The 27,598-nt window shown below is 41.3% G+C and overlaps 1 protein-coding gene across 1 annotated transcript in view; it reads left to right on the top strand.

The window, feature by feature from the left end:
* COL14A1 (collagen type XIV alpha 1 chain) overlaps positions 1-26,074 on the top strand; it is a 122,425-nt gene extending 96,351 nt beyond the window's left edge. Inside the window, exons 39-48 of the mRNA XM_061995897.1 lie at positions 497-550; positions 1,675-1,728; positions 9,913-9,966; positions 10,883-10,954; positions 12,861-12,896; positions 13,330-13,396; positions 13,904-14,092; positions 23,291-23,368; positions 24,275-24,430; positions 25,749-26,074. Of these exons, the coding sequence (XP_061851881.1) occupies positions 497-550; positions 1,675-1,728; positions 9,913-9,966; positions 10,883-10,954; positions 12,861-12,896; positions 13,330-13,396; positions 13,904-14,092; positions 23,291-23,368; positions 24,275-24,430; positions 25,749-26,074 (1,086 nt within the window). The remainder of the gene's footprint in view (positions 1-496; positions 551-1,674; positions 1,729-9,912; positions 9,967-10,882; positions 10,955-12,860; positions 12,897-13,329; positions 13,397-13,903; positions 14,093-23,290; positions 23,369-24,274; positions 24,431-25,748) is intronic.
* Positions 26,075-27,598: the final 1,524 nt, after the last annotated feature.

Genomic DNA, 27,598 nt, shown 5'->3' on the forward strand with positions numbered 1-27,598 from the left:
TCTATATTGTTGATGATATCATCATCAGAGAAATACAGAACACATTAAATATAAGAATAGTTGCTTCATAGAAAAAAACTTTTCTGCATAAAAAATTAGTTTATTGTCTAGAAACTTATATCTTTGTCATACATGTGTGCTGTAGAAACACATATAGTTTCCGTAGAAATCCATTGGTTTCATTATTGTAGGAAATACTTCTGAGGGTTAAGGAGAAACAGATATGTTTGAGAAGAAAACTACCTTTTCTGTAACGTAATGACTGTAATTTTGTCAGGTTAATCCAAAGTCTTTTAAAATGAGCTTTATTTTCTATGTTTGTAAATCCTGCATTTATAGTTTTGCAAATGCAGACTGTAGATTTACCTTCAGCAGGAAAAATAGTCTGTTACATTGGTTGGTTGATAATTTTTTTTCTGAAGAAGCTGAAAGGAACTATTAAAAAGAGGAAAGTAACCATGTCTTTGGTTTATTCGGTATGATTCTTTATTTGCAGGGGCCACCAGGGGAAAAGGGAGAGAAGGGAGATCTTGGCTTTCCTGGCCTGCAGGTATTCCCTAAGTTATTGTTTAACCTGTCACTAAGTTTGAATGTGAAATTGACATAATTGTGAAGTTAAGGCACATATTCAAAAGTGCTGAGAAATGACTTGTTGGGGAGAATCAGGAATCTAGGGTATGCTGGTGTGCAGTGACCAGATCATTCAAGGCCTGAAGAACTGGTTACTTTTTGACCTTGTTAAACATTGATGTTGAGTATCTATAGACTCAGAAACTGTCCATTCTCAGATTTCTGCTTACACAGTAAATAATTAGCATTTGCTTGCTCTCACTCTAACCCCACAAAATTCCTCCTGGCATTATCTAGGTCAGATCAGGCCCTTAATCTTTTTTATGCCATCTTTCACAAGATTGGCATCTCAAAAAGCTGTATTATTCAGTGAATCTTACTCAGTTCGGTGTCTGGTATTTAGTCTGGAGATTGCACTCTAGTTTACTGCTCTTCCCTTTTGAGAGGCTCGTCATCTGCTTACATCTGTCCAGCTTTGGTTTGTTGTTACCAGATTCCCCCTTCTTGTTCATATGTGCTAGGAATAGCAAACTAATACAGCCTTTCCTCGTAAGTTAGTTTTCTTAGACTTCTGGATCACTGCAGTAATGATCCCAGACTGCTGCTCTGCAGCCTTCATGAGCCAAAAAGTGACATTTCATCTGAACATCGGGGAACTGTTGGACACAACCTTGTAATCCTGTTCAGGCAGGTTTTTCAGACAATATAGTAACAGACTACATTTCAGAAATGAGAGAGGCAAACAGCAGCTCTATTTTTAGGCTAAGGTACTGATGACATGGGAGTGATGTAGGAAATCAAGCTCTGTTTTCAAATTATTGGCACAGGAAACCTGACAACAACATTGTCAATGTTATTAACAGAGAATTGTAGTGAGGGAGTATGCAAGCTGTGAATTTTAATAATGTCTGTTTAGCCATCTCACATTTCACAGAAATACCTCCTTTTCTGAATCTATTCTATGTGCCACACATTATTGACCTCTGTAGTTCCATTTGTATAAAACTTTTCTCCAGAAACATGTCATACAGTTTAACTGGAAAGGGATTTAGTTTGATTCTGTTGACTTGATCTCATAGTTTGCCCTCCCTTTATCATTCTTAGGGTGTCCCCGGAGCATCAGGTTCACCTGGAAGAGATGGAGCTCAAGGTCAAAGGGTAAGGTAAAATGAACATGTTTTGAATTGGTTTTAAGAGTTTCCATTCTGCAATGAACATGTTTCCCACTGTGGTTGATTTATCCTAGTTTCTATCACCTGTATTCTATTACTTCTGGAGATGTATATCTCTATGCCAATCAGCAGAGGAGACAGAGTGGAGTATCCTTCCATCTGGTAGATCAGTGTTGAGAAATACTGAATGAGTAGTGGGGAGCCATGCACTAGGTTTCTATTTAATTCATTTGATAGGAGTAGATCTCACTAGTGCCAATTAGTCTGTTTGCTTATCCATTTAAAATCAGATGCTGGTTAAATGAGACAATCATCTAAATTTGCTTTCTAGCTAATTAACGAATAACAGAGACAACTACAAGAGAATTAAAACATTCAGAACAATTGAATGTTTCACATTAAATTTAGTATTGAATGTAAAACAATACCTGTGGAATCAGCTGACATGAGGAAAAAGTGAAGAACAATGTCAAAATTTAGTCAACGTTATTCTGCTTCTGGTAGAACAAATGAAGATATTTAAAGTCTGTCTGGGTATTGGTAAAAAAAAGTCTTCATCTCAAGTCCTCCTCCCTGTCTCCTTGGAGAGACTTTCATTTCGTTATTAGGTGCTGGAAAATTATTATTAGCATAGTTACATAGTTACTCTCTACAACTCATCATTAAGAAAGACTTTTCAGTTTCATTTGAACAAGATTTCCATATTCATGATCCTTTTTTGGATATGTTGGTGTAACTTGAACTCCAGAGAAATCTGGAGCTTCTTTGGATTTCTGGTGTTAACCTGAGACCTGGTTATAAAAAAACATCCCTACACCAAAGTGAGAGTTTGAGCTCATGATTATGAATTTAAGCATTGGCATATCTTTATGTATAGAAGTAATTCCACTGAAGTTACCATAAAATCTGGGCCATGTATAGGTATTTTTTCTCTAAAATCAAGAAAAGAAATTAATTTTAAGATAAAGATTTACACAACATTATCATGAGATGAATACTATTCTAGTCAGATGAATAACATACTCATTTTCAATTAAGTTATGGTGAAATATAAATGTAAATATATTCCTTTTCTTACTTGCAATACCACGGTGCTTTCTTCTGTATAGAAGCTAATTTTTGCATGCTTTAGTGTATTCTTTTTGACTGTGTTAGAACTTTTTCCTCAAAAATGCCCCAGACTTGGTGTCAATAAATTCATCTTCAGGTTTATAACAATCTGGAGCCTGATGAACATTTGTATTTTTGCCACCATGCTGTCTAATCTTGGTCATAGCTAAGTTGAGGTGACCTTGTGCTAGACATCATACTTATGTGTGAGTGCCATGGGCCTCCTCTTTCTGCATTCCTGATCACCAAGGACACTAAGTGTTCTGCAGTTCAGGGAGAAGAGAGCTCTGTGTTTTTACCTTCCTCTGTAGGTAATTATGTTTAGCAGTGGAGACTCTCAGCCATGTCTTACTGTCAGCCAGCACTTCAAAAGTAGTCTGGTTCTCCCATGTGGTAGTCAGTGAGTTGTTGCAAAGTGATGGCATTTCAGATAAAGCTGAGGGGGAAAACTGGTGCAGCAAAGGCTCTTGATACAGCTTGGAAGTTCATGCAGTGCTCTTTTTTTGTAGAATATTCCTGTGTTGTCTATAATAAGGCAGGGCAGTTACATAAATTGCCAGTTTTTATAGCTATGGTAATAATAGTTCATTCTTATATTCACTTTCTTCTGGTCTTAATCAAAGAAGCTGGATAAATGGCTGGCTAAATCTCATAGAATTAGATCTGCTAGCCAGTTACTGTCTATGTGACCCTTGTGCAATATTGTTCAGCAGTAATTATTTCTATGGCAACATATAATGATGTTATATTAATTTTATGGTCTCGTAACGTATTTGATTCCTGTGAAGTTCTGACAACATAAAATTTAATGGCTGAAGTTTCATTCAAACTGATGATCTCGCCACAGTCTCTTTGAAGGTGGGCACTGGAGAAAGGCATCATTCTAAAGGGCATGGCTGCAGCAACAGCAAAGGGGGGACTAGAAAATTCCTGCCAAGTAAATTGCCTTTTTGTTTATTGTTCTCTTTGTTGGGCTTCCTCCTGTTAGCCAAGATGCCAAATTGTTTTGCAGCTATTATACTAATAGAACTGAGATTTTCTCTGTTACTCTTAGCTTAGCCATTACTTTCTCAATAGCATTTATTGCTTATAGAAATATTTTAGTTACAATGATACCAGTGCTGTAAAGTACTTAAACAGATGGCTAAAGCACCCTGATTTTAAAGGGAGGTAAGCACAGGACTATTTATTGGGAGATCTCTGAGAGCTTTACTAAACTGGGAATGATGTGATATGAGACTCAAAAGGTCCTGGAATGGAGATTTTCTCCTTCCAGTTGCTGGCTGCTTGAATCATTTTGCTTTTACAGTTCTTTTTTCTATTGCTTTGATTTCTAGTGTTCATCTTTTCTGGTTTTATTGTTAAAATCTGTTGAGAAATGATCTTTTTTCTTCTTGTTGTTTTAATTCGACCATTAGTCTAGAAAGGTTCTTTTAGAACTTCTGCTTTTTAGTCTCTAATTTGTTTTTCATGGTTTTTAGTATCTCATTAAGAAATAGAGCACATCCCCTGTCAGTTGCGTGAATTCATACAAAGATAATTTTGATAATGGAATACTCTCACTATGAAAAAAGTAAGATGCAATAAAAATCCTACGTGAAGATTGAATCAGAGGAAAAAAAATGTGTTGTCTTCTAATAAAGCAAACTTTCTGAATATCCGTTATAATATTTTTCAACCTGTGTGTTAACTGGTTTAAATCTACATTTCAGACTCCACACTAGGAGCAGTCTCCTCCCCTCTCATCAGCTTCCAGTTATAAAAGAGTGTCATAAAAGATTTATAAAGTAGAAAATGGTTTCTTTTTATTTTATGACTGGGGCTGTGGTTGTTTGGAGTCATCTCTTACTGTCCCATATCTGTAGCTGGCAATGTGGAGAGGTTTCACTAAATAAAGAAGGCAGATTGTGTTTCTCCATCAAAACTCCCAAGCGTATCATATTGAAAGATAGAGCTTGAGTTGTGCATGTGGAAGAATCCAAATTTACATCGTGCTTCTGGTGAGTACGTAGACAGTAATTGGATTGTCCTGTGCTTTTGGTTCATCTCTTTCAGCCAAGAGTTTGGAAGCAGACTGAGACTGATTGTAGATTAGATGTGTAGGCAGAGGGGAAAAGTATTCTCTTTTCTGTGGCCACTATCCAAGTTGAGGTCACAACTGCAGCTCCTGACCCTTCTTGTGAAGGGCAGGCCACCTGAGAGGACAGATGTACACAGCTGCAACAAGAGAGGCTTAATACATCATCCTGAGTGGCAAGCATGATCTACTTGATGACAATGTAGGGAGGGATCTCCATCATTCTGAATCTCAAGTCTGTATAGGCTATGATGCTGTCTCTGCTCACTGTCGCCGAGTGGTTTCCCCAGCTTCTCCTAGCCAAACTTCTGCTTGGTTCTCACTTGGCAGGTAAAAAGTTCTGGAGGAAGCTCTGTTGGATGTGCTTTCCTGTGTCTGCTAGGGTGGCAACACAGAGTTGCGCTGTGAAATCGTTAATTTCTCTTGCTCAGCTACTCCAGAAGCCTTGGAGTGAAGATGCATTGGCCTTCCTTATTCTGCCTGAAGACACTGGTCTGCAGTAAAATATCCTTAACTGATAGAGAGGATAATTTAGTCTCTTAAATATTTCTTCAGCTGCCATTGGCTTCTGTTTAGCTCACTCTCAGAGCAGGAGGGCAAAGAGACCAGCTGTGAGACATAAAGCCTGTGTCTAGACTAGTAAATTAGATATTACCAAAACATGGTTTTGAGCATTGGCTAGTGATCTATGCAGTCTAATGCTTATCATTCCTCTTGGCAGTGTTGGACTGGGCTGGTTACAATTCTTCCAGCACACAGGCTAGTGTAGATCAGAAGCCATTTCCAGTAGGCAGTTTAAGTCCACACTGTTCCAGTGGGTTTTATATAATGATGCAGTTAAGGTTGGAAGGGACCTTCAGTGGTCTTCTAATCTAACACGCTATTCAAAATCCCTCTGATCAGATCAGATTACTCCTCAACTCCACATTAAGTCAAGGCTTGAACACCTCCAAATATGAAGTTTCCACAATGTCTCTGGGCAATCCAGGACAATATTTATTTGACCACCTTCATTATAACATTTTTTTTCCTCACATCTAATCATAATTCACCCCATTGCCTCTTGTTTCATTGCTGTATACCTCTGAGAAGAGTAGTTACATCTTTTTCCTCTGGTCAGATAGTTTAGACAGCAATCAGCTTGTCAAGCAGGGCAAGCCCACTCCTTTCAGTCTGTCTTTGAATGTCCTTCGTTCCAACCTCTGATGAGCTTGGTGGCCCTTCGCTGGACCTGCTCCAATATTTCAGTCTTTCTTGTATTGAGGATACCTAAACTGGACACAGCACTCCAAGGACAGTCTTAAAACACTCAATAGAGGCAAAAGAGCACTTCCCTGAACCTGCTGTTGAATCTGCTGACTGTGCTGATGCAACCAGACCATGGTTGGCTGCCTTTGTTGCAGGGGCACGCTGATGACTCTTGTTCATTCTGTTGTCCCCTAGTTCCCCTAGAACTGTAACTCAGTTCTTTTCTACAAAACCACAGAAATGCAGTTATATGTGTTGGTATGAGCTGTGCCACATCTTTTTCTCTGTGCAAAGACATAGCCAAAAGGACACAGAAACATGAGAAAAGGAGTGTTGTCTTCCAGGTGTTAATCTTAATAGCACACTGCACATCCTGGAGCAGAAAAATGACTGACAGAAGATATGCAAAGAATATATCTTTTAAGAACATAAAAGAATTAATATTAAAATCATTTCAGACTATCAGCTGGTAGATGGAACTGGTAGTTTCATAAGGAGAAGAGGAAACACTAAGTCAGCATTATGGTGTGTTAAGGCAGAACTAGCCTATTTTGATTAAATAAGGGCTGCATGTTCTGAGCAATGTTTCAGAAAGCTCCCCACATTTCTGCTCTTTTTCTGGGTTAGGTTTAATGTAAAATAGCTTATTTTAGTCCAAATATTTTTTTGCAAGCTACAGCTCTAGTGCACTGAGATAGTGTTTAGGAATATTTCTCTCATGGACACAGTGGTTTATCTTGAAATAAGGAACATTCATGTTTTGATTTTTCACGTGCCCCAGGCTGCAGGGTCTTTTTTAGATACATTTGAAGGCTGTGCATGAAAATCCTTCAAGCCTGGACTCAGTAGCTCCAGTTGAGGTTTTGCCAGTGTCTAGTCCTACTTGAAAAATCAGCAACAGTCTCCACTCACTTCAGCAGACTTGAGATTTTACAAGGATTTAGGTGGTGCCTACATTCTATAATGCCATTTGTATTCTGGCAAATAAAATCCCTTATATAAAATTCTGTCCTGGCCACACTCTTTCCCCATAGCTGTTTTTCATGCCATTAAGAAAGTATGCCTTGATTTAAGTTAACCTTCCAAAACAACACACGCTGTGATTCTACACTGCCCTGCATCTGAGCTCACACATAAAAATCTGCCCTGTCCTGCTTTTCCACATGTAGCTCCATGGAGGAGATTCACTAGCAATATGTAGTGTCATTCCTATCCTGGATGTAACTGCATCAGAGGGAAAGTGCTGCTGTGCTCTGTAATTCCCCCAGTCGTTCTGGAGATGAGTCAGCAAAGATGAGGCTTCAGTAAATGGGAGAGTAAATAACATCTTTAAGGCTCCAGTGCTCAGACTACAACTTTGTGAATTCTTAGTGCTCTACCTTCTTCTGCATTATACAGACCAAAAATAATGGAAGAAAAAGCCAGAATAAATTCCCAGTTCTCCTGACAATTTTCTGGTACTTGCTAATCTCCTCTGCTCAGTACTCAAGTTCAGAATGAATATCAGACCCAGTGTGTCCATCAGATGGTCTGAGTCACATCATCTTCAAATTCTGTTGGCAACACAGACCAGTATCTTTGGTCTTTTACCTGCATGAGAGAATTGGTATTGCCGACGTCTTTCTTGAACCAGCCTCTCTTTGACATCATTTATTAGCATTTTTCACACCTAACAAATACAGTTGGAGGCAATTTTTTTGTGGCCAAGCAATGCAGATACAGTGCCAAGAGAAATGAATCCTAGGAGAAGAGACAGGAGATGCTTCATGAGCAGCCAACTGCTCAGAAGAAAGGAATAGTGAAACACATTCAAAGAAAATGTAGTGGCTTTGATCATACTGTTAGTGCTACTTTTGACGTAGGTGAGAGGAGGGAGGGACATACAGCATTGGTTTTCTTTATAAGCTTGTATGAATCCACAATGGATACTAAAAGTTAGTGGAAAGCTCTCCATTTCCCTCCTCTTAGTTAAATTAAGTCCTTAAGAGGGTCGAACCAGTTTTCATCCTGCCTTAGGACTGATGAAAAACAAGTGCACATTTTAAACCTTTACTTTAAAAGGTGAAACATAACTATGGAAGTATCAGTCTTCCTGAGGGACTGTTGCAAAAACAAGGCTAGTTTGCATTATCTTTTAGGGACTTCCTTGCTATTATAAAACTCTGAATAACTGTCATTTAATTTGTCAGAACATTGTTCACAAATAAATGCTTCCTCCAGAGAATATCAGAAACCTTATTTTACAATTTTAAGGCATTTTACGGTCCTTACACCATTCTTTGATTCTTCTACAGACACCAATCCTGAAGACTGAACATACTTTCCTTTACAGACTTACTTAACTGAGCTAGGCTTGCAGTCTTTTCTCTCTATATTTCTTTAAAACTACCGTGGTAGAGACACTACTAGTGTCTTTGTATCAGTGCCACTCAGCTGCCCAGGTTTGCTTTACTTCTTACCATGACAGGGGAATTGCTTTGTTCTTTGAAGCTTCAGGAACCATCTGGCTGCACTGTGTAATAGGAACACATTTCCTTATCAGACTAGGGATGCATAGATGATATGAGTTGATTATGTGCCTTATTTTATCATTGAAACACCTTTTGGTGGAATTAAAAAAAATCCTTTCCAGGTACGTGACTGATAATATTCCCCAACCAGTTTTTTAAGGCCATATGATAGTGTGTTTGAATCACTTTCCAAATTAGGTAAAGCATAAATGCATGCTATAGGCATTACTAAAACCACACCAGAAATCAAGTTTCAGAAAGAAAGTACAAAATGAAAAAGCTGTGAACTTTTTTTCCAAAGCTGTGTGAGATGCTGAGGCCTAGAATATTCTTTTCTGTGTATGTCAGCATAAACACTTTCAAACCTTCTCTTTCCTTCTACTCTCACCTCAGTATTCTGGTCTTGAGCCAGAGATAAGATCTTATTTCTCCTTTTTAGGCCATGTAATTGAATTGACTTATCACCAGGCTGGTCAGAAACCTGTGCTTTATAGGGTGTGGATGCAAAATGAGCATATTGGTTAATTTGCAGGAATACTTTATTAATAGTGTATTTTCTTCTACATCTGGCCAGTCTTTTTTTTCTGTGATCTGCTTGCTTTCCAGTTTCCAAGTTATCTTTAGGTTTTGGCTCTCATTTCTGGAAGCTCTGAGGCATGTCCATAATGTAAACCACATGAGCATTCCTGCTGCTTCCCGAATCAGGACCTTGGTGATATCTAGTACATATGTACAGTATTGCTGGGTAGAGAGAGAGACTCTGAGTTGCCATCTTTCAGCACTTAATCAATAGGACTGGGAATACTTGTGACCAGTGAGAAAAGATGTAGTAATATAACCCATCTTGTTGTAAAGTTTGACAGCAAACGCTCTGATTTACCTCACTACAGTAGCTTTATAAGTGAAACTTACTCAGAGGTGAAAATTCCCAGTAGAGTTTCTGCTTCTTACTTGAAAAGTATTGTGAGACTGGTTGGATTTTTAAAAAAATATCATCTATGCTGTAGCTCCATTTTCTGAAATAAATAGTCCCCAGGCTAAATAAGGGAATTTTCATCTAAGAAACCACCAGTTAATTTAAAGACACCCAACGACCAAGAAACAAAAAAAGGGAAACCAAAACCAAAGAAAAAAGATTTAAAAAAAGGTCTTGTGGATGACATGTAACAGATTCATGAATTACCTGCAAAAAAGCTGATAAACTGCATGTATTTCTCTTTTATAGGGCCTTCCTGGCAAAGATGGACCCACAGGCCCACAAGGACCCCCTGGCCCAATGGTGAGTACTGTCCATGGAATTCATTACTGCAAAAATCAGCAGGATTTTGGGGGATTTTTGGTCACTGTTATCTAGGCTTCATTGGATAGACCAAGGCTAAGGGTTCTCACTGGAAGTTAAAAATCTCATGATGCACTGAGTTGGCAGAGAGCTGCTTGTCCAGTGTAACTTCTTTCTGTTCTTACTTAGCTCAAGAAAAAATGTCTCCCTTGGGAGGGGGAAGCAGTTGTTCCACCAATAGATTGATAGCTTTTTCGTGGTCAAGCAACTGCACTAAATAAAGGGAATTTGTGCTCTTAACATTTGAAGTTACTTTCTTTTTGCAAGAAATGAAAATTAGTTTTTTTAATTGAGGGGAATTGCCAAGTTTCTCTTGGTCTGGAGACTGGAGTTGAGTGAAGGTGTTCAGATGCTCTCAGAGTAGGAAAGAAAGATAGCAGAGGACACATTCAGCCTTCAAAGCAAGACATGTTTTACCTCCAGAACCTGTCTCACCTTTCTCAGATAGGGCAGTTAGGCAGTTAGTTATGCCTTCTTGGTTGGTTTAAGAATGTAGGTGAAACTTCTGCTGATATTGAATATTCTCCAAACAATCTCATTATTTTTACAAAGAGTTTTTGAGTCATCACTCCTGAACATAATGGTAACCTCACAGTATGGAGTGTTGAGGTTCAGCAGCCCGTGCATGTTCCAGAAAGCAGCACGCGTCCATTTTTATCAAGTGCTTTTCTTAGAGCTATGTTTTCTTTTGCATGCAGCATGCACTTCTAAGTCCTCCCTCCCAGGTCTCTGTTCTTTGACTGACAGAACTGTCTGTTTTGTGCACTTTCTGTCCATCATGGCTATGTCTCTTCTCATGATTCATGAGTGTTGATTGTCATCACCACAAAGTATTTCCTTCCTCTTTTCTATGTAGGGGATACCTGGTGCCCCAGGTGTTCCAGGTGTTACTGGAAGCCAGGGGCCACAAGGTGATGTTGGAGCTCCTGTGAGTAAAATTAATTAATATTGCTTTATTTGCTGTTGTGCATTAATTGATTTCTGATCTGGACTTCACTGTTCCACAGACCTCCTCAGTATTTATAGCTTACGATCTGTTTGCAGTTAGTGCTTAGAGTGAAACATCGTTAGTCTTTTTGTTCATCCTTCATAAACAAATTTCTTTTTTGAAGTTACACACAATGTTTGGAGTATAGGGATTAGTCAACCAAAACACAAGATTAAAACAATGCGAATTTGTAGTCTGTGTGTAATTACTTTCTCCTTTTTAATCTTCTCACTTCAAGCAACTCTCAGGAAATTAAAGTGTGTCATTTATTAGCCTGGATATTTCCAAAATATTATTTTGATTTTTCAAACTATGGTAATATTGTATGAATAAAACCCCAGCTTTTGTGGTTACTCTGGGTTTGCATCAGGGCAACTGACTAATGCTCAGGATCGTTTCTACAACATCATAAATTTGACCATGAATTTCATTGAGTGGAAAATTGCACCCTCTATACTAAATGTGTTACAAACTTCCAATATTAAACTTGTTGTTTGGATTTTATTTTCTTTATTGTAAAATAAAACCACCTCAGCTCACAGTTTAAATAGAAGAAAGGAATGCAGCTGTAAAATGAGCAAGTAAATTACATAAAAGAAGAGATTTTCAGTAGATTTAATTTTCTCTGTAACAGTTCAGATAATACTGTGTATTTGCATTTTAACATTTGACCACTTGGTTAGTTAGGAAGTCTACTCTTGGTTTTTTTTTATTTTACCATTGAATGTTCTATTTAATTTTAAAAGGCATGGGAACATGACAGTGCATAGTTCTGACTTGATCTGTAGAATAGAATTTTACTCTTTTTTCCCCAAATCGATTTGCTTTGGAGATTTAATCCAGTGCAAGCATTTTTATTTGGTTGAGTCATTTCATTAATGACTGATAATATATAAGCAAAGATAATAACCTAATGCCTAATTCTGCATAGTTTCTAAGTCACGAAATCTACTAAGAAGATTTGATGGAACTTATTAATATCGATGTATAACATGCTGACTGTTCAGTTCCTGTCCAAACACATGTTCCAGATATTGAACCAAATTTCCTAGAGTGTAGATAGTCTTGTGAATCATGTAAGACCTCTGCCATGAATGTTTAGACTCTAGTAGTTCTGGAAAAAAGCTAGATGGGTGAAATAGTTATTGAACCTCAATAATTTCTTTCCCAAAAGGCAGAGTAACAGAAAAGAGGCCTGGAGTTAATCTTGCAGTCTTTGTAGGGGTTTCTTCTTTTCCAAGGTAGAATGAGCTGTACTTTAACCATGCATTGGTCAGTCAGTTAACTCTTCATGCAGATCTTTCCTTACTTCAGGAGTTTCTGAGAGATGTCTAGCCTACTCCAAAAACCTCCCCTGGTGAAGCTGTAACTGCCCCAGGCAACTTGTTCCTATTGGGTGCCGAGTCTTGGTAGCAAATGCTACCAATTTCAGACTGATATTTTGTCTCCCATCAACCTTCTCCAGTGATAATTACAGGATCACACAATCACAGAGTGGTAGGGACTGGAAGGGACCTTGAGAGATCATCTAGTCCAACCCTTCTGCCCATTTCAGCCTCTGGAAATGCCCTGTGGCCTGCTGTCGTTGCCCTTTTAAACAAGAGAATTCAGTAGTCACTGAGAAAGTCACTGTCACTGTGCAATTGCTAAAGGTGAACATTTTGTTGAGTACTGAAATGGAAAAAATACACTCGTTATTGTCACATTGTTTCAGCCTCCTGAAACTTTGTTCCTTGTCTACTTTTTCTCCTTTTACTATGATGTTGCAAGGAAGATGATGTTTAGGGGTTAAAATTTTTGAGCAAGAACAATACGAGAAGGAATTTTGTATTGAATCTTTCCATAGGGTCCTCCTGGAGCTAAGGGTGAACGGGGTGAGCGGGTAAGTCCATGTTCATATTAGCTGCCATTTTTTTTTTCAGTCTGGCCTTCTGTCTCATAAAAAGCTTATTCTACCAATTTCTGTTTCCCTGTGTATACAGGCACCATAGTTGTTACTGTGCAGTCAGGCAAACTTTCCTTCTTTTCCAGATGTTGTCCCAACTATCGCTACATTCATGTTTTTGAATTTGAGAAGTGTGTGGTATTGAGTGTGTCCCCAAATCTCTCATTAGGGTTATTTTCTCAGACCTCTTGTTTGTTTGCTAAAAGCAGAAATGGGAACCAAGGAAATCACAACATTTCCTTGGCTTTTTTTTCTCATCTGTAAGGATATAATCTCTGAGGGATAATAAATGTCTTTCATTGCTCTATGAATTTTCAAGACAGAAATGATGCAAAAAGTTGTTGTATGACACTGCTGCGTTGTTACCCAGGGTGATCTCCAGTCCCAAGCAATGGTGCGTGCTGTTGCTCGTCAAGTGTGTGAACAACTCATCCAGGGTGAGTACATGAATAGTTCATATGCTTCTATCTCTAGAATCGATCTTTTCCTGCCACAATTACTTACAAATATGATGCTTTTCAGAGCATCCAGGGGGTTCTGTTCATTTTAGGCTAGACAGGATTTATGTTCCAACTAGATTTATGTTCAACTGAATTTAGGTCCAACTAGACCTGATTAGCATCAGGCATCTAAGAAAAAGCCTGAATTGTCTCCAGTCTGTTGTAAGATATGGGAGCTTCTGCTGTAACAACTTTAGGTTTTTGTAGACATTAAAAAAAATAAATCCAGAACATCAAAGCAGGGAAATACAATTCCACACAATAGTTCTTCCCCTTTTCTGTGTACTCTCTTAAACCACCGTTTCTCCACCAACAAGTGCGCAACTTCATATCATCAAAGCACAGCAAACCACAGCCTTGAGAAGCTGCCAGTGCTCTGTTCAAACTTAGCTGAACCAGATTCTCCACCGCAACATAAAAAATGAGGACATTTTTTCCTGACAGGTCATATGGCAAGATATAACTCAATTCTGAACCAGATTCCAAGCCAGTCTGTCTCAACACGAACCATCGCAGGACCTCCTGGTGAGCCGGGTCGTCCAGGGGCTCCAGGGCCACAGGGTGAGCAAGGATCTCCAGGCATGCAAGGGTTTCCAGGAAGTCCTGGTCAACCAGGAAGACCAGGAGAAAGAGGTAGGCTTCATGCTTTGCATACAAAAACATACACCTCACTTTCCTCATACATTCTGAGGGCTTCTGTCTCCTGTCTAAATGCGAGAAAAACGTTTTTTTAACGAGTTGATTGGTGAGCTCAGTACAGACCATAATTAAAGCTCTGAAGACTACTGTGAAGGTAATGCAGGCTTCACCATGTGTGACTTGTCAGGATCAGACAGAGGTTTAATGCCTACAATAATGAAGGTTGGAGGCATCTAATTAGGTACATCCCATCCCATCATGATTTCATCTTAGTAGGACTCTGAAGTGAGCTGGAGTTATAAATGTTTAAGCAAAGGAACCTTTGGAGAAGGTCAGCTGCAGAACTGGTAGATTTGTGTTGGAGAAAGATTGAGCTTTTCTACTGAACTTTTATGTGTCATTCTTGAGATTTCCAAGTTATAATAGTCTGAAATGAGCAAGCCAAGGGAAAAAATCCTAGGTTGAGGAGTTGAGAGGATCAAGGAGAGGAAATGGTGAAATCAGAGAGAAGCAATACAATTAACTGTTCATTTGCAGTAACTCTCCTCTGTATTCTGATGCATAGTCTAGATACCTTTCTCCTTTCTTCCTCCAGCATTCTCTAGTAAAGAGCAAGCTCCACATTTTGATTTAGTCTCTGTAGAGCCCTGGCAATCTTTGGTGTACCAGAGTAACTCATAACTCAGAGGCAGGACCAAGTAGATCTACAGCTGTGCAAGTGCTTTGAAGACAAGACCATCACACAAAGAAGTGACCAAAAGCTCATGTTCAAGATCAATGTGTTACTGTTACAAAATTTGCTTACTGGGATTTAAAAAATACATTGCTATGATGGCTGTTCAGCTCAGGAGCTGAATAAGTTCAGTTTGCAGTAGCCATGGTGGCTAGAATTAATGCATTGTTTTAAAAAGACAGAGTGAACCTGTGAGTCTATGGATCCTTTCTTCCCCTAGGACTGTAATTCTAATTACCTTCTTGTAAAAAGAGGCAAGGTTTAGTGTCCCAACCTCTCAGCCACACTGCTGCCTGCTCCAGCTGAGCAAAAAAAAAAAAAAGAGGAATGAGGGAGTAGGGGGCAAGTAGGAAAGAAAATGAGAAGGGATAAGAAGTCTATTTAAAATGAATTCCTACCCCGAATGCAGATTTCAGGGTAGTTGCTTAAAATGCTCATGTATTTTAAATGGCTTCTCAGGCAGGAACTGTTTAAGCACACAGAATATTTCGCTGAGGCTTTACGAATGGAGGAACCAAAATGCCAGACTACGAGAAGGGAAACCTGTCCAGCATTGAGCATGGCTTTTCCATTGGGTAACTAGATCCAGTCCTTTACGTGAAATATGATGTGGGTTAGCCCACTGCTGATAATACTAATATCTAGGAAGAAGCATTGGCAATAGAGGAAATACAGAAAGGGTCAAAACACATTAAAAAGGAGCATATTTCCTGTCTACATAGATAAATGATGTTAGAAGGGACTGATTTTGACAGGTAGTGCTTGTGTGGGGAGTTTCATACTTTGTAGAGAGCAAGCCCTTATCAAGCACATTTGAAGAACTGTGATCAGTCAGCCAGAGCTCTGCAGATTTTCATAAAATGTGATGCCAAATGTTGGGAGTGTTTTGTGGTATTTATAGCTTAACATGAAATTGTTTTAAGTAAAAAAAAAAGTGTGTGTGAGCGTAAAGACAGAATAATTGTCTTTCTTTGGAGTGAAAATGGCTTTTAAGATGTTCCTGTAACTGGAGCTTCAGACAGAACCTGGAAGGAAGAGGGAGGAGCTCATTCAGAACCTGTGAAAAATAGAATAATTTGTTAGAGATTTAATTTCTTTAGAAGAAACTGAAATTTTATGTTGATAGAGTGTCTGATGTAGTAGCAGTTTATTTAACAGGAAGACACCTTTTGAGTTGTACAGACCTTTGGGATATTTCAGAATCCATTTCTAAGGAATTGCACTAAGCTAACCCCAAATGCAGGGGTGAAAAGTAACAAAATATTTTTACTTGCTTCTCATACTTGAGAAGATTGCTTGGAAGGTTCTTGGGCACTCTCAGTTCTCACCTGATTCTTGACTACGTATCATCCAGTGAAGTAGTAGATTAAAATTGCCATGCTTCTGGATGGAAAGGGTTTTAGTTCCCTGTGACTACAGCATGGAGGATAAATGGGCTCAGACTCCATCTCTTGCTGTGTTCTGAAGCATTGGTTGATTTAACTTGTTCAGCGAGTCACAATAAATAGTCCTGCTATTTAGTCCTATTTCCATCCTGTCACTTTCAAGTCTTTACGAACAATGTGTTTCTTTTCAGTGATGTCATCAGCATTTTGGTGGTATGTGAAGTCAATGTAATGCTCAAATCCAGTGCCAGGTCAACCTCCACCCTGAAGTACAGAAAATACACTGCAGCAGCACAGCAGTGTCCATGGAGTGTACTAAAAGTAATAGACACTACAAGGAAAAAAAGATCTGTTGTTGTGTAGTAGAGTGTTCCTCTTTTTCCCCTAGAACTTAAACTGTTGGGATTGCTGCAAGAACATATTACTATCCCTGAGCTGTGTTGCAAGGTGCTGGAAGAGAAAAGGTGGAGGAAGCCAGATGTTTTTTCCTCCTCACCTCTCCTGCCCACCACCTTTCAATCCCAGCTTGTGAGAAGGGGGAACTTCTGAAAACAGCATGTAGAGCTGCTTAGAAATCATGCACCAGAGAGCTTTACTCTAAAATGTCATCAGTGAGAGATCTTGACATGAGTGAACTTCTCTGCTAACTTGTCCAAGCTTCTTTCCCCTTGTTTACCTTGTCGCTCTGCCAAGCGTTAATGACACAGTTTGGAAGGAGGTTTGGACTGAGACAGGGTCCTGGAGTTTTGCTAGACATCTCTGCTTGAACTCATAGGTCTAGAGTGTCCCATTCTTGGGTGTATTCTCTCACTAGTAACACCCTGAGCTGGTCCTTCCAAGATGGACCACCTCAGTGAGAAAGGCTAAGTCATTCTCTTGACAGATTCAGTTCTCAGTGTCTGTTGCCAGCTGAGATCTGTTTTTCCAGTGCAGATGTAGGAGAATGGATTAGGGTCACACTAAAGACATTTGTTATTTAGTTTTAGTTGATTATGGGTTTAGCATGCACTGTGGGGTCTTATCTGTTGTATTTTTTTAATGATGTAAAAAGAAGCAACTCTGGCAATCTCAATACTTGTTAGCAATATGAACATTTATTGGTGCCCCGACAGGCCATTTGAATTGGACCAGTTATTTAAAGATCAAGGAGGCCACTGTGTTCTCAGTCTCCTATAGTACATAATCCCAGACAAATTCTTACTTTGCTCTCTTACATACTTGCATAAATATAGAAGGTTGGAAAAAACTCAAACCCAAATACTGATTATTCATAGCACTCATCTCTATTTCTGTTTTAACTAGTTCAGAGCACTGGTCTCTGTTTTTGTTTTCAGCTAGTTTGAACATCTATTGTTTTGATTTTTTGGTTAGGAACTGGGACTTAAATAGCTGGTGTCTGGCTTCTGAGTACTCAGGAAGTTGTTGGACTTCTGCAAAATAGTATAGAACATAAAGATTCAGCATGAATCTTTGTTTTCCAGTTGTTTTTATAATACATGGATAATTTTCTCAACCTTGAGGAAAAATGTAAAGGCCATTGCAAAAAGGCTGCAGAGGCCCTGCTAGCTTTCAGATACTGTGAAAGTGCAGTTGTTCTACTGCAATGTGGACTTCTGTTCTTAAGAGCTGTCCTGAAGTGATGCACAAAACTTACAGCTGCTCAGTGCTTTCCACTATGATTAAAATACAATAAATACCTAAGCTGTCACTGGGAAAGTCACTCTTCTCAAGTACAGCTTCATCCATATTTGTTTCCAGACTACATATGAAACAGATATTTAAACATATGTTATCAAAAGCCACATGTTTGCAGCTCTGATGGCAAAATGTCAATGGAATTAAGTGGTACTTTTGCCAGTTGAGTCAATTAAATATCTTTATTTCCAGTTTTAGCTTCATCTGGATTACAAAAGAAGATACATTATGGTTTTACACCTGAACTTCGTTGAAAGAGGACAGTTTTTCTTAATTGCAATATGCATTTCTTCCCAAAGGACAATATTTTCTTAAAGACAAAACCAGCAATACTTAAGATTTCCTTTTGTGCAGAAACTGTGGACATTTAACTTTGTTAGACAATGTGTTCATGGTCTTGATTTTGTTTCTATTAACTGATGCTATCAGAGCTATCTTTAGCAGAGCATTGGAAATAATTGATTTCAGTTGCTTATGATTTCCATGGGGCTGAACCCAGACCATTGCTTATTTTGGATGGGGACAAGACATAAAAAAAGTGGTAAGTGTGCAAGAGAAGAGACAGTTTGAGGTTATTGCTGAAGTACGTCCAGAGCACAAATATGAAAACAGTTGCTGGAGTCTGAGGCCACTCTTAACTCAAACGACTACACACTTTTATCCCCGAGAGTGATTAACCATTGCAGTGACTTACATGGAGAGTGGTGCTTTGTGTGGTTGACTTTCTGTAAGCTGTGCTCTAATGAAATGCAAAAATGACCTTGACAGAAAGCAAAGTGGGTGAATTTTGAATGTTCTGTAATTTATAGGAGGGAGACATTAACTATGACCAACAAGCCTATGATTCTGTCAACTTAGTTCTCGCTGAAGAGGTTTGGTTGAAAGTCCATTAGGCACTTTAGCCCATGGAACGCTTGGTTTCAGCTCAGGTGAGCTTTGCCTGAGGAGTAGGATCTTCTTGCTTCAGTGCTTATGTTCTTGTTCACTTGGAGTGTTTATTTTCTCACTCATAAATTTTATTGGAAAATAGACCAAAAGGACCCTGAAGCAGACTTGTGTCTTGGCCTTCAGTATGTTTGCTTTAGGAACTTGATATCCCTGTGATTTCAAAGGAGCTTAGTTCCACACAGGAGCTTCGTAACTCATTCCAGAATGAACATTTTGTTCTTAGCCTGAGTAGATGTGTTCCATATTTATCATTTCTTACTTTACTGCAGTTTATTCTGTGAACATCACATATGGGTACATGGTCTTGTGTGTGTGGAAAATAATAACTGAGTGCATGGAAGGCTGTGATTTGAAAACATTGTGGCCATTGTCTTTGAAGTCACCTTGTTGTGGTATTGTTGTACAGCAGGATAAACAATAGTTCTTGTACTAAACATCTGTGTAGGTTCCAGGTGGTCATCATGGGCCTGTCTTCTTAGGATCCGAGCAATCCACACATACAGGCTTTGCCTTTTGCAAATGCCAAGCAAAAGGGCATGTATGGTAAGACACAATTTAGATGAGTTTCCCTTGTTCAAAGGCTCTCAGCAGAAGCAATGAATTGCAACAGAAAAGTCTCCCCCTGTGTTTGAAGCAAGCCAGGGCTAGGCAAATTTTATGTGTCTGGAACCTTCATTTGAATTCAGGGCAAGAGGTTTGCCTGAGAAATTTGTCTCTAAAATGGATGGAATTCAGTTGTTGATCACAGATGATGTGGGGTTTTTGGCAAGTTTCCCCAAGAATATGAATGTAGGTTAGAGCATGTATCTGCCACGAGGACTGCGTTGTGCATGCACTGTGCAATGCAGTCATTCCTCAAAGGTTCTGGATAGCACTTGGAACTGCAACTGCAGTCTGTGCTAACCAAATGCTGCACTGCAAACAGGAGGTTCGTACTGGATTGAGAAGACAGCCTCAGTGCAGGAATCCTATCTATTATATTGCTGAGAATCCCAGAAGAAGTGAGCAAGTTTCAACATGCTGGAGTAATTTAAACATGTAAGACTGATTGACTTTCAGTGAGATTTAGCAGCCAGGGCTACCAAAGGCTGTGCATATAAAATTCCTGGAACTTACCTCTTGGATATTTTATCATCTGAAAGTCTTTGTTAAATGGCTGGAACAAGACCAGTAGATACCTCATACAATCATGAGGTAATGGAGGGGTGCTACAGTGTCTTGGTACACAGCACTCAGACACAAATTTGCTCTGCTGTTGTTTTGATATCACCAAAGGGGCTGTTAGATGAGGGTGTTAATCAACAGCCAGCTGAACGTGAGCCAGCAGTGTGCCCAAGGGGCCAAGGCCAATGGCATCCTGGCCTGTATCAGGAACAGTGTGACCAGCAGGACCAGGGAAGTGTTTGTGGCCTATATTTGGTGCTGCTGAGGTATCTCGAGTGCTGTGTGGAGTTCTGGGCCTCTCACTACAAGAAGGACATGGAGGTGCTGGAGCATGTCCAGAGATGGGCAACCAAGCTGGTGAAGGGTCTGGAGAACAGGTCTGATGAGGGGTAGCTGAGAGGACACATGATCACTCTTCAACTACCTGAAAGGAGGTTGTAGTGAGGTAGGGCGGGTCAGTCTCTTCTCCTCAGTAACAAGTAATAGGACAAAAGGAAACGGCCTCAAGTTGCCCCAGGGGAGCTTTAGATTGGACATTAGGAAAAATTTATTCACTGAAAGGGTTGTTATACACTGGCACAGGCTGCCCAAGGATGCGATGGGGTCGTCATCCCTGGTGACATTTAAAAGTCATATAGATGTGGCAGTTGTGGATGTGGTTTAGTGGTGGATGTGGTTAACACTGGGTTAACATTTCTATGATTTGATGATCATCTACACTTGAATATCCAAGATTTCTTGCTTTCAGTTATATGCCATCATCTAATAATATGCAATGCCTGCATGTGAGATGGGTCTCAGCATTGGAGAGGTGAGTCTTAGCCACTTTATGCTGGTGGCTACACAATGGAACGAGCTCTGGACTTCAAGCTCAAAGAGGATGGGAAATGGAAGGATGCAGGAGAATGAGGGAAGAGCCCCTTGAAACCCCATTGACCACAGCCCTTTGAAACCCTCTTGACCTCTTACCCTGACTAAGGCTCATAAAAACTAGTGGGATCATGACACTGACCCCATTTAAATATTTCAATGTGCACACATTTGCCTGTTTCTCTAGGAAGGTAGAGAGGTAAAACATGTGCCCTGGCCAGTCAGCTCTAGGAACTGTCCCTATAGGTGTACATTTGTGGCAGGTATCCACATGACACAAATTGTCCAGTTAGAACCAGAAGAAACTGGTGCAGCATCACAGTTATCAAAAAACAGTCAGGACACACAAACACAACATTTCACTTCTAGTAGTAATTCTAGAAATACTCTGTTCCCCATAAATTCAGGGATGGCCAGAGCAAGACCTTGCTCAGTATCTTCTGGCTCAATATCCTCTGGAAGCAAGAGGAAGATACTTGACATTTTCACAATAGTGGTGTTAATGTCACCCAGACATCACAAGCTCTCTTATGCCACTTTCTGCTGTTTCATTTTGGCCATGGTATTTCTTCCCTTGGTAGACAAGTCTCTCCTGAAAAACCCAGTGTCACTGGAAACACTTGGAAAGCTTTGCAGACTTCCTTGTGGGAAATGTTGTGAAAAGTGGCTATCATTTCTGTATGGTGCTAACATTTCTGTATGAGAAAATAACTGGTCACCAAAAGATACTCAAAAAATCCAACCCAAATACAAAAACTCCCACACAAAAAAAACCCCCACAAAGCCCTAAACCAACCAAAAAATCGAAGGAAATATACAGTACAAAAGGGAAACGGGAAATACAGTGGCAAAAAGCCAAATAGAGGTAAGAGAGAGAGCTCATTGTGCTTTGGTTAAAACTGAAGTGTGGAGCTACTGATTGAAGCAGTGTGGCCTGTGTTTCCCACAGGACTGGGCTTACATCATCTCTTGCCCTGGGAGCCTCCTCTTGTGTAGAAGACTCAGAACTCCTCAGTGGATACTGAGTCTCCTGTCATTCATCAGCTTTTGTAGAATTGATTCTTCCTCAGTGATGGCAGTTAATTACATCTTTTTTCCCCACAGTTAGTTTGTCCTTAACCTACTCAGAATCATAGAATGGCAGGGGTTGGAAGGGATTTTAGAGACCATCTAGTCTTGCTTTCACCAGAAACTAGCTTAGAAAGGCAAACAAAAGAAAAATCTTCTACGGCGTCTCGCACAAATGAAGTGTCATCCAGATGTTTTCCCCTAAGAGGTGAGTTACCTGAGCAGGGGAGAAGGAAGGAGGCCAGTCAGCTGAAATTGTAGATAGTGCCCCATCAAGGGCAGCAGCTGGTTTCTTTCTACTTTGCTTTTATGAAGGTGCTCTGTGTTGGCCCTGAGTCTGAAAGTGTGGAAGCCATGAAGCACTGAGAGCAATTACCAGTGCTGGGAGGTCTGGAAAATGGGGAGAAAGTCCCACAAACCAGCCTGGCTTTGGTGTCTTTGAACCATCCAAATCAAACACAGACTTTATGAGAGTTTCCAAGTCGCCAGTGGAAACTCAGGGTCTGGAATTTGTAGTTTTGACACCTACTTCAGTTTGACACTACTTTTAGTGATTACTGTGTAGAGAAAGTGTTTTTATAGGATGCCATAGTGGCAGTGCAGAAGCAAATGGAAAGCTGGAAGACAGCAGTGCCTTCTCTGGATTACAGGATCCATGATCTCCAGGGATCAGACCCAATGAAAGGGCCATGAGGAAGGGCAGGGACACAACTCGATGGCCATGCACGATGGAACATTGGAGTTTTGTGACTGGGAAACTCTTAGGTTGGGCTTCATTTGGAATCAGATTTTGACTGTGCTGAAACTGGTTTATTGTGTTTTAGCCAAGATTGCAATAACCCACTGTAACTCTCTATGTCAATGTAGAACCATCTTATGCTGAACCACTGTTTGCTGGGTGAATGTTTGGAGGGAAACTGGCTCTGGCACAAAACATAGGACTTTTCTGGATTACACAGTAATTTATAGACAGCTTTGTGAGGCTCTCAGGATTCTTCTTACTTACAATAGCTGTACCTTGGTACAGTCCAGAGGCAGCTTTCCAGCAGGGAGTGCAGCCTGGAAAGCAGCCGATGCCTCTGCATACCACCTCGATGAAACCACCATGGCAGCAGGAATGTTTAAGACCCCAGGAATGCCATGTTTCTCTTGAGAGGCTGTCAGGGAAAAGAGGGAAAAAACCCCAAATAATTCTTTATTTTTACCTCCTTCCTTCTCTGCCATCTGTTTTCAGATGAAAAGTAACATATGGAGCTAAAATCCTGGTTAAATAATAAACACTGCATACGGTTATATTCAAAATGTGACTGATGAGTACTGTTTCCTTAGGCTTACCAGGTGAGAAAGGAGAAAAAGGCAATCCAGGTGTTGGAACACAAGGACCCCGAGGCCCACCAGGATCCACAGGTAAAGGTTTTGCATTGAGGCATCTGGCTTAGCGCGCTCCCACTCCTGTGCAGAGCAGTGCAGACCCGCGTGGCTCTGCCCTTGGCCTCCGAGGCCTGAGCAGCAGAAGAGGCAGCAGTTCAGGCACCTGAGCTCTCAGGTGCTCGTGACCACCTGTGATGTGCCACATGATGGTGCCATCAGTCACACAAATGTTTCCTTTCCCCTGTGAAAAACTGCTTCTCCAAGACCTTCTTTGAAAATGGTATTGTTTTCAGAGATGGTGTCTGCAAGGGAAAAGAATGAATCTAGATTAATTACCCTGGTTTTCTCACTGATTCAAGGTCATTTTTAACTGTGACTTGACAGAGAATATTAATTGAGCACATTAATCATGGAGATTTACATTTAGCTCCTGGAAAAGCAAAGAGGGCAATATCCAGGTCTTGTTGAAACAGCTGTAAATTTGCATTGCCTTTGGTGGGAGGTTCTGGCCATTATGGCACCAGTACCCTGGCCCAGCATTACCCAGAAGCTGTGTTCAAAGGGAGCAGGGGAATGAAGGGCTGTGCAGGCCCCAGGGCTCTCTTTGCCCCATGAAACTGCCTTTCCAACCATGTGACACTCGGTGAAACATTTGCTGTAGTATAAATTTCTGGCTCAAAGCTGCACCTGGCAAGGGAGGTGAAGCAGTGGCCAGAGAGGAGGCTCTTTGGGCACGGGTCTCTCTGGCCTCTGCTGTCTGCAACATGTCCCTGGCCAGCCGTGGGCCAGATGCGTGCCTGCCTCCCCTGCACTGGCTGCCTTCCCCAGTGTCTGTGCCATGCTCAGCCCCATGCTTGCCAGGCCTGCACAGGTGGCCTCAGCTCCTCTCCCTGCTTTTATGAACGACACTACTTAGATGTTTCATCTCTTTCTTCTACACAGGGCCTCCAGGAGAGAGCCGGACCGGCAGCCCAGGTCCCCCAGGCTCTCCAGGCCCACGGGGTCCTGCTGGGCACACGGGCCCCCCGGGCTCACAGGGGCCTTCGGGGCCGCCGGGCTACTGCGACCCGTCCTCCTGTGCGGGCTACGGTGTGGGCGGTGAGTAGCAGCCTGGGGCCGGGCAGGCAGGGGCGGGGAGTGGGTCTAACAGCCAAAGTAAGATGGAGGCTACTGGTGAGCCATGTGCCAAAACATGGCAGCTCCCCCACAACCTGTGTGTCCAGTGCTGCTGTGTTCTGTGAGACTGCAGCACGAAGAGAAGGTGACCCAGGGTAGTGACCAAAGCCCACCGTCTGCTCCCGGCCTGTAAAACGGAGCCGGCGTAGCGGTGCTTTGTCCTCTACGTGTTTGTGTAGCTGTGAGAGCCTGCTCCACCTCAGCGTCTGTGCTGAACCCCCGCCTCCTCCTCTTCCTGACAGCAGTTTGGACCTGTGTGGTTTTCCAGACGTGTTGCTTGATTTGCCCTTCTGTGTGCCTCCGGATGGCATGAGAGCATGACCCTTACTAAACCCCCAGTAGCATAACCTGACGCAGGGATGCATGTGTCCGTCATTAACCAGTGAAGCTGGAGAAAGTGATTCTTTCTACATCTTCTCTGTGTCCTGCTTTCCAGTCTCCTCCCAGCACGGAGCAGCCACGGGAGGGAAGTTAACACAATTACCAAAAATTACGTTGCCCAACCTAAAGCTGAGATTTGTTAGTAGAGCACCAGGTACTACAGATGTTTCATCTAAGGCATATTTGTTTGATGTTTAGGGTTTAATCTGCCCGAGCTGATTCATATGTTTTACTTACTTGAATGTTTTTGTTGTCATCTCTTCCTGTCCTTTCCTCCTCACTTCCCCTCCCCGTTGTTCCTTTCCTGTTTTAAGGCCCCATCCCTTACAATGGCTACCAATCCAGAAGGTGAAAGGCTCATTCTGGTTCAGGTCCCATTTGGCTGAAGGTCAGAGATGGATGCTGAGCTGCTCTGTGCTTTCCATCAACGATATTGACTACCACTAATGAACTCATTAGCTGCTATACATGCACTTAGCTTCCTCGCACTGCTAAATATTGTTGCCTGCCCCATTTTTGCCTGTTAATCGTGTACTCTAGCCCATGACTGGGATCAGCTCACGCAGGCCCGGCGTGCAGTGTACCGTAAGCACAGTATTACAACTGGACACTTGACAAATTCTGGTGGTGGTTTCCAACTAACTTGGCTGTCTGTTGGTGGGTTTCCAATTGCTCCAGCTTATTAGTTAAATGTTTTCCTTTCTGTGAATAAAAGGTGTGTATTTAAAGATTCTATATATACTCGTGCACATTATGTATAAATCTCTCTCAAATGTCAGTTTCCTAATGAGTGCTTTAATTTTCTGCTCCTCGTTTCCTGTGTTAACCGTATGAATGCTCTTGGTGGTGGTGGGTTAAGGTGGATACGGTGAGCCAACCGATCAAGACATCCCAGTAGTGCAGTTGCCACATAACTCCTACCAAATCTATGACCCTGACGACCTTTACGATGGTGAGCAGCAGCCGTACGTAGTTCACGGGTCCTACCCCTTACTGTCCCCATACTCCCAGTCCTCCTATCCATCACCTCATCTCGCTCAACCAGAGTTCACTCCCGTTCGAGAAGAAATGGAAGCCGCTGAGCTGAGATCCCCAGGCATCAGTCGCTTCCCAAGGAGGACAGCCAAAAGGAGCGTCCAGACTGCCGGCCGCCGAAGGGCGAGTGGCAAACAGCCCTCTCCGTGAACTGTGGGGAAAGGGGAAACGTTCCACGCGCGTCAGCGTTTGGCCTTTTGTCTGTGTGCCTGACCTCTCACCAACACGGGTACAGGCTCTTAGATTAAAGGAGAAAGAAAAACTGTGCGTGACCGGTTGACGCAACAAGTAACGGTAATTATCTTGCATGCCACATGTGTAGTAGGGTAGGGGGTTGGTGCTAGGTGCTGATGAAAGGTCACCTGTAACTCTTTCTCTGGAGTACCATTCCACACACTATCCACGCTGTATCTGAAAGACAGCATCAGGCTGGTTGGTGGATGTGGGCCCACTCAGGAAAGTTATTGGTTTTTCAATCAGTTTTCCAGTTGATGATGTTCTGTTCTGCCAGTGCTGGGTGCATTGCTTTTCTCGCAGAGTAACCCCCCTCAAGCCACCGCAGAACGATGCAGAACCAGGTTTCCTTGAACCCAGCTCTTACTTTTGCCAAGAAATCTTATGTTAATGGAATATTTTTGTTCTAACCCACATTATATAAATACATGAGAATGTCCCATGGGAGCACACTGATAATTTATTGTGAACCTCTGTCATTTCTGTTTTGTATGCAAATAAAAGTGGCAAGCTTTTATACCTTAACTCTGGAGTTGATTGGCTTTTCACTTGGAACACTTGCATAGGTCTTTGGGACCCAAAAGAAAAGATCTTTTCCTTTTTCAACACTTTGGGGCAACAGTTTTAAAGGATATAGGCATTTAGTATAAACAATATTTAGCCTTATTTTTAAAATCATGCATGAACAAGTGGTGAGAGTAACTGAGATGAGTTGGTGGTACCATGGATGACTTGGAGAGGCTGCATGCTGACAAGGACAGAAGCCTTGCAGGTACAGGCACAGGCAACTTGGAGCTGGCAGTGACGAGAGGAAGGAAAAGCCCCAACCCAAGCACTTGAGCAACCGAAAGCAAGGCATTCTGCTAATTCAAAACAGGTAAATAAGCACTCAATAAGCAGCTTTCAGCAGCATCTAAACAGGATTTAAAGTAGAAGCTCAAAAATGTTAAGTGGAAGCATAGATTTGGAAGACTTTTAACATAGTCCTATAAAGACAGGGAGAGAAGGTGGCCTGTGGATCCCAGGCTGTGCTCCTGCTTCCCTGACTGGGTTAGGGCTGTTTGTGCTCAGCGGGGAAAGACCTGGCAGCTGGTGTTTCTGGCCACTGCCAGAGGCACTTACCCCTCCAGGAAGAAGACAAACAGGAACCTTTGCCATGTAATCTTGAATTCAGCCTCATTAGTAACATAAAGCATTTGTGCAGAAGACTAACACCCACAGGTGTGTGCATCCCAGGGCAAGGTCTGGCCCAGTGCTGCACACTCTTCTGTGCTGGACTGCTGCTTTGCTCTCATTTCTCTCAGCCCTAACTCCCACCACTTGGGGAAAGGTGAGACAAGCTGATGGAAATAAGAACTGAATGGCATTTCCTTACCTGGACCTGCATTCCAAGTAGAAGAATATCACATAACCTACAGACTTTACCTTTAAGCATCTTAA

The sequence above is a fragment of the Colius striatus genome, chromosome 4 (genome assembly GCF_028858725.1).
Source record: "Colius striatus isolate bColStr4 chromosome 4, bColStr4.1.hap1, whole genome shotgun sequence".
NCBI classification, from domain to species: Eukaryota; Metazoa; Chordata; class Aves; order Coliiformes; family Coliidae; genus Colius; species Colius striatus.